The sequence below is a fragment of the Lonchura striata genome, chromosome 4 (genome assembly GCF_046129695.1).
Source record: "Lonchura striata isolate bLonStr1 chromosome 4, bLonStr1.mat, whole genome shotgun sequence".
NCBI lineage: Eukaryota > Metazoa > Chordata > Aves > Passeriformes > Estrildidae > Lonchura > Lonchura striata.
Genome location: NC_134606.1, coordinates 25,941,493 through 25,954,266, shown reverse-complemented (window position 1 = coordinate 25,954,266; position 12,774 = coordinate 25,941,493). Strand labels below are relative to the sequence as shown.

Sequence of the window (12,774 nt, the reverse complement as noted above, 5' to 3'; positions counted from 1 at the left end):
TTTCCTTGTTTCTTGTCTTGACTGATAGTTCTGAAGTCCAAAACAACTTTTAAACCAGAAAAGTATTTTGGGTGTGTTAACAAAGTATATTCTCATACAAAACAGCTGATGTTTTTCTTGCACTTTTGAACTTGCTAAATAAAAAACTAAATGTCTTTCTGTGCTTTCTTGACAAATTTACCCATTTTCTGAGCAGTATCTTTTATCAACCAATGGGATTGAGCTATGCTGTTGTAATAGTGGCAATTTCTGAGTTACCCATGGATCAGGCCAGCATTATCTGGCAGATAACACTGGTGGGGTTCTGCTGTGAGACCTATAAAGATGTGCTCTTGAGGAATACTTCCTTAGCTTAGAATGAAATGCTCTTCAATATGAGCTCATTTAAAATCTTAGGACCCAACCTTAATTAACTCCCTATCTGGCGTGAGGTTTGAAATTCAAGGAAATTACATCAGATCACTTTGTCTTTTATCATAAGATTTATGAACCTATTCAAAAACATCTTACTCTGTTATGTGTGTAATTTCTATAGAATCATCCTTATATTAAAAGAAATAACACTTTTTTTCTTTTAAGAAACTGTGTCCAGCTACGCCTGTTTACAGTTGGCTCCCCTTCCCCTCTCCTAGATCTCAACTTTTCAAGAATATAAAAATATTTCTTCAGAAGATTGTAACATACAGAAATATGCATTGTAAATATATTTCTGGTTTAATTTTCTGTTGTGTTAGGTGATTCAATGCCTCTATATTCCAACTGGCGGTTGAAGGTGATGGAGCACAATCAAGGAGAGCCTCTCCCTTTCCCACCTTCTGGAGGTTGCTGGTCACCGCTGGTGGATTACTTGCCTGAAACTTCTCCTCCGGGCATGTCACTTCACAGGTAGTTGTTTTGGCAATGCCAATGGCAGTTCATTATGTTTTCTTTTGTGTTGCACAAATACAATTTGAAGATAGTAGATTTAAGGGCAGTTGATAATAGATTTGTTTTCTGTGGGTTTACTTGAAGGTCTAGCAATTTAAGATTACTCAAACTTTTAATCTGGAGGATTAAATTGTTTCTATTTTTATTATGAGCATTCATCTTTTCCCTTATAACACAGCTTTGTGAATGTTTATAGGCTGAAGAGTACAAGTTAGAAGCATATGAAACTCTTTGCAGCTCTTCATGAAGTTACTGTTGCATTCTTCTAACATACTATTTTTTTGTTTTAGATGCAATATAGCAGTGATTCTTTTGACTGATTTGATAGTTGACCACAGTGTAAAGGTGGAATGGGGAGGATACTTGCATCTTTTGCTTCATGCAATTTTTATAGGTAACTAACTTCTTACAGAAATACTTATAGTAACTTGAGGAATTCTCAGTTGTTCTTTTTGATATTTAAATTCATTTTTGCCATTGCATTGAAATCCCATTGATGTGATAATATTTACAGTATTTTTAAAAATTCAATTAAATGTTTTTCAGCTTAATTAGTATAATTAAGATTTTTTTAGTTGTTTTAAGGCACTTTGTTTAGGAGTCACTTTTACCTCTTGTAGAAGACAATAAAATCCAATGTTTTCCTTTCTAAGTGTAATAATTTTCATACAGAGCACAAATGAAGTTCTTACTTAAAATTCTTCTTACTTAAAATTACTTTGTACTTTAACCTTGCATGGAATTATCAGATATATTTTAGTCTGATCAACATACAGTTTGTTAAACTATATGCTGTTGTTTCTATATGGAAACACTGAAACAATACTGTTTAGAGAATTCTCTATCTGTTACTTGGTAAAATATAAAAGACCAATTTAAATACTGCTATTTTTCAAATAATGTAATTCAGCATGCCCTTGGAATATCATAAAGCCTTGCTGTTTTCCTTTTGTGTTAGGTTTTGACCATGGTCACCCTGAAGTCTATGAGCATTGTAAACGACTACTTTTGCATCTACTGATAGTGATGGGCTCTGGCAGTAATGTCCAGTCTGCTGCTTCTGTCCTACTCAGAAACAGAGAGTTCAATGAGTCCAGGGTGCTTACTGTCAAGCAAATGACCCATTTAGATTACACTTTCACAGGTATGCTTTTGATTTATTACATGTTGCCTGTTAAAATTACATGGGAAGTTATCTTTTCTTACAGGCATCATTAAGATTTCTGTTGTTTGTAATATCTTCCTGAGGCCTTGGCATCAAAATTTATTTCTTTGGATTTTAATGAAGTAAATTTAAATAGAGTTTTCATTGGCACTTTGTGGCCATTCACTAAAGTAGGGACCACAGTTGTATGATGAATAGTAGTGGAAATCAAAAGAGGGAGCTCTATGTTTTGGAATTTTATTACAGCATTTTTAATTATGCCTTTTAAAATAGAAACCAAGAAGCTACATCTCTTACTTGTTTTAAAACTTGTTAAAATTTCCAAGTTTTGTCAGCTGTGATTGCATTCTTTATTGGCTATCAGAATATTTTTTAGATACTACCTTTAAATGTTCCTCTGAACTTTACAATGTTGTAATTATACAGTATACTTTTTTATGAAGGGAATATTTTGACGGTGAGACTGTATTGTAGTTTCTGTTGAAATAGTTCTTTGTGTTTTGGTTTTTTTTTAATTTTGTATTTCAGATTGTTTCAGTAGGTGGCAGCATATTGCCATACAGTTGTTTGTTCTCTTTTGTTCACATCAGCAATGGTTTTATTATTTAGCAAAAGTAGTTATCTGATTTGTGTATATGGTTTTTTGTAGCAATGAAGAATTAAAATCCATTGTATATAGTGGAAGGATTATTTTATAGGAATCTGTTCAGCAGAACATCATGTGCACAGTGGCATATACAAACCATTCCCTTCCTAATCTTTAAGGGCTTGGATAAAACTGTCTAAACATGACACAATAAAACAAAGATATTTAATAGAAACTAAAATTAGGTCAGCATCAAACATTTCTAGCTGGGGATTAGGATAAGGTGTTTACAGGTATGCACACCTAGCACAAGTTTGAACAAGCTGATTTGAAATTTTATTTGAGCTGGCTAAGCTCAAATACCCCAGCCCAAACTCTGTGATTCTATAGTGAAAATTTGTGGTAGGTCAGTGAGTCTTAAGCTTATTTAAATACAAGTGTTATAGTCAAAGGCCCTACCGGTTTTCCTTGGTAGTTTACTTTCCCTCAGCCCTTCATAGATGGATATAAGGGCAATGTGAGGAGTTGCTGCAGTTGTATTGTATTCCCACATCATTCTTTCTGTGGAAAAGAAAAAATCTTCTAGCCTCAAGATTAAACTGACTTCAGAGAAACTTTGTGCAGCCACAGGGGTTCTGCTTAGAGTCCATTCACTAGATAATACTTAGTGTTCACTGATTCAAGTGCTGTGAGTTACTCTGGGACTGGGTTTTATCAAAAAAATTCTGCTCATTAGTAAGAAATAGTCTTTATAATTTTTTAAATTAAGCTGAGATTCCTCAGAAGCTGATGAGCTCTAATATTATTAGTACAAAATCAAGGATAATACAGGGGTTTTAAAAAGGGATCTAGCAGTTCCCAATTGAAGTTCATATAAGTTATGTGAAGAATTTGCATATATAAGACTTGTTGATTTCATTGAAATTATTTTATCCATTAATTTATTCTCTTTTAAGTATTCTCATTACATTTACTAAGTTATTGATATTTTTAGAGGGCTATTTTTAATTTTTATATATTTAATATTAACTGTCAACTTAAAAGTGCATAATCATCTTGTTTCAATTTCAGCAGGTGTTCATGATTTTATACCTGATTACCAGCCCTCCCCAATGACAGACTCAGGGCTTAGTTCAAGTTCTACCTCTTCTAGCATCAGTTTAGGAAATACAAGTGCTGCCATTTCTCAACTGCACACCACAATCCTCAATGAGGTTGACATTTCAGTAGAGCAGGATGAAAAAGTGAAAACACTTATAGAATTTATTACCTCAAGGTAAGATTTTAGTTTTTATTTTTGTTAAGATACATATTTTGTGGAAAAATGGCAAACCTCTCACTATTTAGCATCATGTTGTCTTAATTCTGTCTCTGTTTTATCACCAGTAAATGTTTTTATATTATACACATATGAAAAGCTCTAACTTTACAACACTTTCAGAGAATTTTGGCCATCCTTTCAAGTCCTGTCTGTTTAAAAGTATTTTGCCATGTTTTACTCTGAATTAGGGCAGGAATACATTGAGATGATTAAAGAGTTGCGAGATTTATGTGCAGTTTAGAGATTATTACTTAGTAGTAGAGAGATGACTATTCAGAAATGATGAATTTGTTGCCCAGGACATGGGTAAAATCATCCACATTTCTGTACTTTGTATGGTAGTTTATATTAAGCTTTCAAAATGGTGTTAATATGAAATCCTACCTGTTTCTCTATGCTTTTATACTTTTCGTTTACTTCAGCCTAAATTTATAATAGCGTGGCGTATCTATGGAAAGGAATTGGAAAGAAAGGAAATTAGGAAGTGCATAATAGTGGTAGTTGTACTGGTTCTTTCTTAGAGACTATCTATTGTACTCTAGCTGTACCAGAGACCTCTTCCATCTTCTTATCCAGTTATTTCAATTGGAACTGATACACTGCTTTTCACTTTGCCTTAACTTCTTGTATATTGTATAATATTGGTCAGTTGTCAAAACTCTTTCTGATTTGTGCCTGCACTACTACTTGGTTTCTTTTATGTGGTATATAGTAGATTCTTTTGCAATTAACCTTGCGGTTTAAATTTCATTTAAATAATATTACGCACAAAGGCTGCGTTTTATATTCTGTTTACTCTATTTTTATATTTTTTAGGAAAAGAGGCCCACTTTGGAATCATGAAGATGTTTCAGCAAAGAACCCTAATATAAAGAGTGCTGAACAGTTAACTGTGTTTTTAAAGCATGTGGTATCTATATTTAAACAGTCTAGCTCAGGTATGTTAGAAAACAGACAATACGTGATTGAGTCTGCAAGACTGCAAACTAAAGAAATACTTTTTAATGCGTGTAAGCACATAGGTTATCTATAAAATCACTCTTAAGAAATTACTGCTTCTAAATAATAGTTTTCTTGTATATTGCTCACTTCAGTTCATGTTTCTATTATGACAGATTTAAATACAATCTTTTAGGAATAAGGTAAAACATCTTATTAATTTATTGTGAACACTTAATATTCTAATCATCAATATTTTATTGTCTACCAGTCTCTCTAGCATTAAGTATTTGGAATACATGTTTGTATTTCTGTGAAGATTTTTGAGCCTTATACTTGAAAAAAATGCATAGGACGTGAGAATATTTTAAATTTGGGAATGACTTTGGCAATTTACTCTTCAGTAAATTCAAATGAATTTGTTTTTTTATAAAGCAGTGTTGCTTGAATATTTATTTGCTTTAATAGGAGGATATCAATTGGAACATCGTCTCAGTGAAGTTGCTTTGCAAACTGCTCTTTCGTGCTCCTCTCGGCATTATGCTGGGAGGTCCTTTCAGATTTTCAGGGCTCTGAAGCAGCCTCTCACTCCATCTACACTTTCTGATGTTCTCTCCAGACTAGTAGAAACTGTTGGAGATGCAGGAGAAGAAGCTCAGGTATTTGAAATTTTGCCCCCACTTTATTAGACAGCTAAGTCTGCCTAAATGATATGCATGCATTATTAGCAAAATTTAAAAGCATTGTTTTATCCATTGTTTTTTATTTTTAAGTATTTAAAATATAAAACAGTTTTAATCATGGTACTTCCTGAATTTCACCTAATTAACTGAGGAATAGTTGTGCACATTCTCTTCTACAGCAAGAGAGTTTGATATGTCCATTTCCTGTAGACACCACATCTTTCATTGTTAGATAATACTGGGATCAGCCATATAAGAAATTATTTGTGTTTTCTTTTATTAAGAACATTACCTGATAAAGATTCAACTTAGTGTCATTGTACATCTTAGGAGGGAATCTAATCTTTTAATACTGCAAAACGTAGTCTGAATGACATCATCCTTCAATCCATCCTTAAAAACAATGCAAACCAGAATTCATTCAGTAAATGCTTATAAATAAATTGAAGTTTTTCCTTGTCTTGAAGCTATACTGCTAAACTGAGCTGTCTCATGAGATTGTGGTCTAATTTAAGCATGAAATAATTTAGTTACTGACACCGATTTTATATTTTTAAATTACTACTCAGTAGATTTTCTGTGATCTTCCTTATGCATATTGCATAATTTATAATGGCCTGTGGCTTTCCCCAGGGTTTCGTCATAGAGCTGCTTTTGACTTTAGAATCTGCTATTGATACATTGGCTGAAACCATGAAACATTATGATCTGCTTTCTGCCCTTTCTCAGTAAGTTCTTTTATTAGTCAATCTTCATTATGCATTTTTGTACATTTGAATTAATAAAAATTTATTGTCATCTTTGCAGAATAATTGTATCCATTTAGCAAAATTGCTTGCTCTGGTATGTTTTTATCATTCTGCCTCAAGCAAAACTTGTAATAATCTCAATTTCCTGAAAAGAATATCTTATTGCCTTTCTGATTTACCCCCTTGGGTTCAGTTCTGAAATATTGTCAGTTCTTCTTAAACTTCTTGAATTTAAAGGCTCTGCAAATGTTAGTCTGTCTTAGGCCTCAAGTTTGTTGTCCCTATATAAGAAGTTTCTGAGTCATTAGTGTGTCTCATTAGAGTTTGAGTGGTTACCTTGATGACTTTTTATCAAACTGAAAAGAAATCCCTAAATGTACAGACATCTGCATTTGTTAGACATCTGTATTTGTTTGACTTCCTTGCAAAGTTTTTGAAAACGCTGAGATTTCTAGGAATATGTTCAATTTCTCAATATCAGAATAGGAAGGTGTTGGGTTTCCTAGGTCAGATACCTCAGACAAATACATGGTAATAATTGTATTCATTCATTTCCCTACTTTTATCACATCTTTAAATAAGTTGGGATGCTGGATCATCGCTTACACATAATCTTTTACATTCTATGGGCTAATTTTTCCAATTTTGCTGTAATTTTTATGGTATTCTGGATTGTAGCAAATAGATTTGGTAGAAAAGAGAACAGGATGCTTCAATCTTGTCTTTATACCACAAGGATATTTTAATAATAGATACAGAAATCCTGTATTTACATGTATCATAATACTCTTAGGGTGATAGACCAGAGTATTCACTGCATGTGTGTGTGATTAATGTAACATCTTTCATCCTTCCCTTTTTCTAATTTCTTTGGTTTTTAAGTATTTTACATGTAGCAATATGTAATACTGATTTTTGTTTTAGAACTTCATACCATGATTCTGTGATGGGAAACAAGTATGCAGCTAACAGGAAAAGCACTGGACAGATAAATCTAAGCACAAGTCCCATTAATAGTGGCAGTTGTTTGGGATACTACAGCAATACAAGGAGTAATTCCTTGAGACTGAATTTAATCAGTGAACGGAGAGGTGACCGGCGACGGAGCAACACACTGGATATAATGGATGGAAGGATAAATCATGGTGGAAGTTTGGCAAGGACTAGAAGCCTTTCCTCCCTGAGAGAGGGAGGGATGTATGATGTGCAGCCCACTACTGACCCTGTCAACTTGATGGCCACCATATTTTGGATTGCAACTTCGTTGCTGGAGTCAGATTATGAGTATGAATACCTTCTGGCTCTCAAGCTACTCAACAAGCTTCTTATTCATATGCCTCTGGATAAATCAGAGAGTCGGGAAAAGATAGAAGAGGTGCAGAATAAACTGAAATGGAGTAACTTTCCAGGCCTTCAGCAGCTTTTTCTGAAAGGCTTTACTTCAGCTTCTACACAAGAAATGACAGTTCATCTGCTCAGTAAACTCATCACAATTTCCCGGCATGCTTTGGTGGATCCTTCTCAGTTAGCAGGTATCTTTAGTAAATATGTTTTAAAAATACATTTTTTCATCTAATTAAGTGGAGTCAAAAATCAGTAGTAATTGTGCATTTGCCTTAAAGAAACTTTTCCATTAATGCTTTCTGCACTTGTCCATATTACACTGCTGCATAGTGGGAATATGTTACAGACTATGATTATCTCACAAGCAAGATTTCATGTAAACTTTATGCATTGACTGTTGTTTGCAAGTGAGTTTTAAGAGCTGTGTATTTTTTTCGTGGCTCAATTAGCACTATTTACACATTTTTAGAAACAATATGACATAGTGCCTAAAACTATCCAGTTTCATGGTAGTTTTGCTTAATTGCTCCAGTGAGGATTTATTTTCATCATGCATTTTTATACCTAACACAGATATATCTATATACATTGTTCATACATACATACTTAGGTAAATGTATATGTATATATAATTTATATATCTGTGTGAAAGTATGTGTCATGCTGTCAGAATCTTAAATACTGGCTAACTTAACATTACACTAAGTCATATTAAAAACCTTAAGGGTTCATATAACTCTGTTTATGTCTGTGTTTAGGATTTCCCCTAAATATCTTGTGCCTACTTCCTCATCTGATACAACATTTTGATAACCCAACTCAGTTTTGTAAAGAAACAGCTGACAGGATAGCAAAGGTATGTAACATGATGCTTGGAGAAGTAGACAGAAGGATATATATACCAGCATTGTTTCTGTATTTTTTAGGGTCCCTTATGTAATACTTATATGTGATTCTAATAGTAATATACACATAACTATAAGAGGTCATATTTTAAAGATGTGATCCAGTCAAGTTTATATATCTGGACCTTGTATCAACCCCTGAGTGTGTTTGTCAATGAAAAAATACATTTAGTTTATTCTGTAAAATTTAGATTTCAAGAACAAATTTTCTTACCAATTATATCAATTACTTTTCTTACTTGTCTGATTTTTCTACTTGTAATTTTGAATGTCAACCTTATCAAATTTTAAACATGCTTCTTAATTTTCTTATGGGAAGGAAGTGATCTTACTGGTAGAGGAGAAAAGGTTGTATGTTCTTTCTGTTACTGGTACACAGTAGAATGCACCTTGAAATGTTTCTGAAGCGTAGTGGCTGTTACAGCAGTAGGTGGTGCACACCAGCTGTTGTCAGCCAGGATGGTGTCACACTGGCCTGACAGAGTCTTTCTTTTAAGGAAGAATGTGGAAAAGGGACTAGGAAAGAGCTGTCTGGCACAGGAGATGCAGGTATACACCTCTGGCTGCTCAGGCTGTGACATGTGAACCACTAAACCACTGAAGCTGTGCACAGGCTGACTCAAGGAGTATGTGCCTGATGCAAATGCAGAAATCACTGCTGTCCTTAAATACTTGTATTACATTAGTGAGGAATACTGGTTGATCATACCAAATGTATGATGAATAAATAAACTTGGAACTTGGATGCCACAGTACCAAAATTCAACAGAAACTGTAGGTCATGCATGTGTGATTGGTTTGATTTCACTTAACAGAAAATAACAGAAGTGAAATCTTGGAAATGAAATCTTGGAGTGAAATCTGGGAGAAGTGTGTACTCAGAAATGCTTGGATTAAAAAAAATATTTCTAATATAATTAAATATGGTTTTGCTTTTCAGGTTTGTGCAGAGGAGAAGTCACCAACTCTTGCCAATCTGGCTCATATGATGAGTTTATACAGTACACACAGTTATTCCAGAGACTGTTCTAACTGGATTAATGTAGTGTGTAGATACTTGCATGACTCTTTCTCAGATGCCACATTTAACCTCATAACTTATCTTGCAGAGGTAAATTTTTACTAGAAGTATCTCATGTTGAAAATTCATTGCCAGTTCCTAATTACTCATTATTCTGAATGTCAAGGGGAATAAAGCATATTTTCTGTAATAGGAAAATATTACTAAAATGTTCTAGGATGTAGAAAAGGGAGGACTGCTGCCATTTGGGGGTGCAGTAATTTATATATACTTTGCAATGATAATACCTCTAATGACAGATCTCCTTTTGTGAGAATGCTGTTTGGCAGTAGGTGTTTATATTACATAAATATACACTTACCTTTAGCAAAATAAGCTTAATGCAAATTTTAAGAGACCTTCTTTAGCCAGGTACACGTCTTTATCACAACCTTAAATATTGCAAAGTTAATTTGTAAGTAGTGCATAATGTAAAAAAAGATAATTTAAATTATAGAAATCAGTATATTATTCTGCTGGCCGTTCATACAGGAAAACTGTTAAGTAATTTTTATGAAAATCTTGTAGAGCTTGTACTTGAAGTGTATCATTTCAAACTGATAGAGGCATTTAAAAAAATTGTTCATTCTTACAAACTACTTTATATGTACATTTTTTGTTTGTAAAACTGCATTTACTAACCTTCTTTAAGGTGTTGCTAAAATTGTTTTTCATACAGTTTTAAGATTTTGAATTAGTATGAACATTTTTGTTTAGTGAAAAGTGTTTTACTGTTAGGTGCTTTCTGATCTGTGCTAAAAATACATCTGTAATCTGTACGTCAAAATTCAGGGGAAAAATTAATTAGGACGAAACCCATTGTTGCATTACTGTTTTTTAGTGCTAAAGCAAAAGTTTGAAAACCAGGAAATGGTACATTTAAGTTTCTTGAAGAGAAAAATAAATGTATTTTAATCTTTGCTTTCACTTTTTGCTACCATTAAAGGCCCTAATTAAATTTTGTATTTTAAAAACCATCTTTTAGCTGTTAGAGAAAGGCTTATCCAGTATGCAACAGTCCTTGCTGCAGATCATTTACAGTCTTCTGAGTCATATTGACCTATCCACAGCTCCAGTGAAGCAGTTTAATTTGGAAATCATAAAAGTTATTGGTAAATATGTTCAGGTACGTACTCTTGAAGAACAGTAAAAGCCTGTCTGCTCATTATCAAAATGGTATCAAAATTACACTTGAATTTTGGGAGGAATTTATTTCAGATATAAAAACAGTTGCTTGTAGTCAGATTGCATAGGGTTTTTCTATGTACTTAATGCACTAGATGCTTTTGTATTTGTCCAATGTGGTTTGCATCTGGTGGAACACATTATCTGGGTGCATCTGTTTACAGATGTAGGCAACTTACGTAGTTAGAGAAGATGATCCTTCAATTATTTAAATACAAGAAAATGTTTACTGCTAAGCTGGACAAACATTTTATTTATGTTATGTTTTAAAAAGAAAATTTTATGCTCAAATGAATATTTAAATCACTCTCAGTAATAGATCCATGAGGAACTTTAAGGTGCACCTTAACAAAATTGAGTACATCTTTTATTAAAGAAAGTCCTCAAAAGATGAACCACAGTGTTTTGCCCAAGGAAATTTCAGCCTTTGTACTTGAAACACAAATTTACAAATTTTTTTCTGTGAAACCTATTTCACAGAAGAAACTCTAGCATCTTACTGAAAGATTTCATAAAAATGCCTGGAGCATAAAACCATTTCAGTGCACAACATTCTCTTCTTTTTTCTTTGAATTCCATTATTGTTGAATGTATTTCAGTCAAATGGTTTAATCATAATTAACCGGGAAAGTCATGTTCCCTGAATGTTTTGTTATTGATGGATATGTACTTTAGATATTGTGCTCCTGTCAGAGTGCATTAGGCAAAATTAAATGATTAGCATTAGCTATAGTTTTTATGGCCTAGTGGCTTCTTGCTTCACCTCTAACCCCTCTCTGAGCTTTCTATGGAAGCCCACACTACTGTGGAATGTAATCTTAATTAGATGTAAACTACCAAAAGATAATACTAGCAAAAAAATATTCCAGAAAAAGTCTTAACATATTTTTGATAAAATGTGTTACTATAAAAGACAAAAGAAAATATCATAAATTATCATGTCTTGTTCAAATTTTCTACTAACTTTTGGGTATTTTCTGCAATGACAATGGCTGTAAATAAATCTAAGTTGCTACAGCATAGTCACAGTTTGAGACTCCTTTTTTTATGCTTATGATGCACAGAAATTGAGGAGATTATTGAAGACTCTCATTGTCTACAAAGAAGCATAAAGCATATGCTACTTAGAGAATTGGAAGGAGTGTTTACTTTTTTAAAATACAATACAAAATTTGACAAACATTACAAGAAAAGCAGACATGCTGATTTCAAAAATTGGAAGATTTAAGTTTCAGGCAGAATTCTTGCATTTCTAGGAGTGTAAATCTTAATCTAGAAGTGTAAATCTTAATCTTTGCACAAAGCTGTTTTTATTTTATGTCTCTTCTGATTCTTTCCACAGTATGTGTAATTAAAACTGAATTATTTACATTGTCTTAATCATCTTTTTAGGGAAAGTCCACCTAACTCTGGTTCTGCCTCTTATATTCTCATACTTTTTCTGTAGCATTTTTAAAGCACTCCATTGGCTAAAAACTTTGTAAATGTTTTCACTTCTTTGTTAAAATCTTTTGTATTTCCACATGTATTTCAGGGAATAGTTTTGCTTGTTTCAAATTCCATTTACTCTCCCTGTAACTGTAAAATAATTAAAGATAGCCAGAGGTGGAATTGTTAGTTTGAGTACTGTCAGTTAGGGCAGTTAAGTGATAGTTAAATACTTTCTGTCTCCTGGGTCACAAAGGGCAGATGCTTCAGACAATGGTAAAAAACATGGTGTAACTACAGGGATGGGGGGACATGGACATGGTCTGGTTGTGGCTGGCCCTGTGAGCTGGAGCTACTGAGCCTGCTTGGCTGGACCTGACCACGCTCCATGGGATGGCCTGGTACCTTGCCACTGCTTTGCTGGCACTTCAGGGTCTGAAATTTCCCACCTGTGCTAGCCCCTTCACCCATGGGTAATAGAT

General features: G+C 33.5%; 1 protein-coding gene across 5 annotated transcripts in view; it reads left to right on the top strand.

Moving 5' to 3' along the window:
- Nucleotides 1–12,774, top strand: part of FRYL (FRY like transcription coactivator) — a 159,528-nt gene that overhangs the window by 117,276 nt on the left and 29,478 nt on the right. For 4 of the 5 annotated variants that reach the window (XM_077782834.1, XM_077782833.1, XM_021527425.3 and 1 more), the window contains 11 exons: nt 735–885; nt 1,218–1,321; nt 1,886–2,071; nt 3,750–3,954; nt 4,816–4,937; nt 5,407–5,597; nt 6,255–6,349; nt 7,295–7,902; nt 8,473–8,570; nt 9,560–9,730; nt 10,665–10,805. In XM_077782834.1, the coding sequence (XP_077638960.1) occupies nt 735–885; nt 1,218–1,321; nt 1,886–2,071; nt 3,750–3,954; nt 4,816–4,937; nt 5,407–5,597; nt 6,255–6,349; nt 7,295–7,902; nt 8,473–8,570; nt 9,560–9,730; nt 10,665–10,805 (2,072 nt within the window). The remainder of the gene's footprint in view (nt 1–734; nt 886–1,217; nt 1,322–1,885; nt 2,072–3,749; nt 3,955–4,815; nt 4,938–5,406; nt 5,598–6,254; nt 6,350–7,294; nt 7,903–8,472; nt 8,571–9,559; nt 9,731–10,664; nt 10,806–12,774) is intronic. The other variant, XM_021527755.3, reaches the window with a different exon arrangement.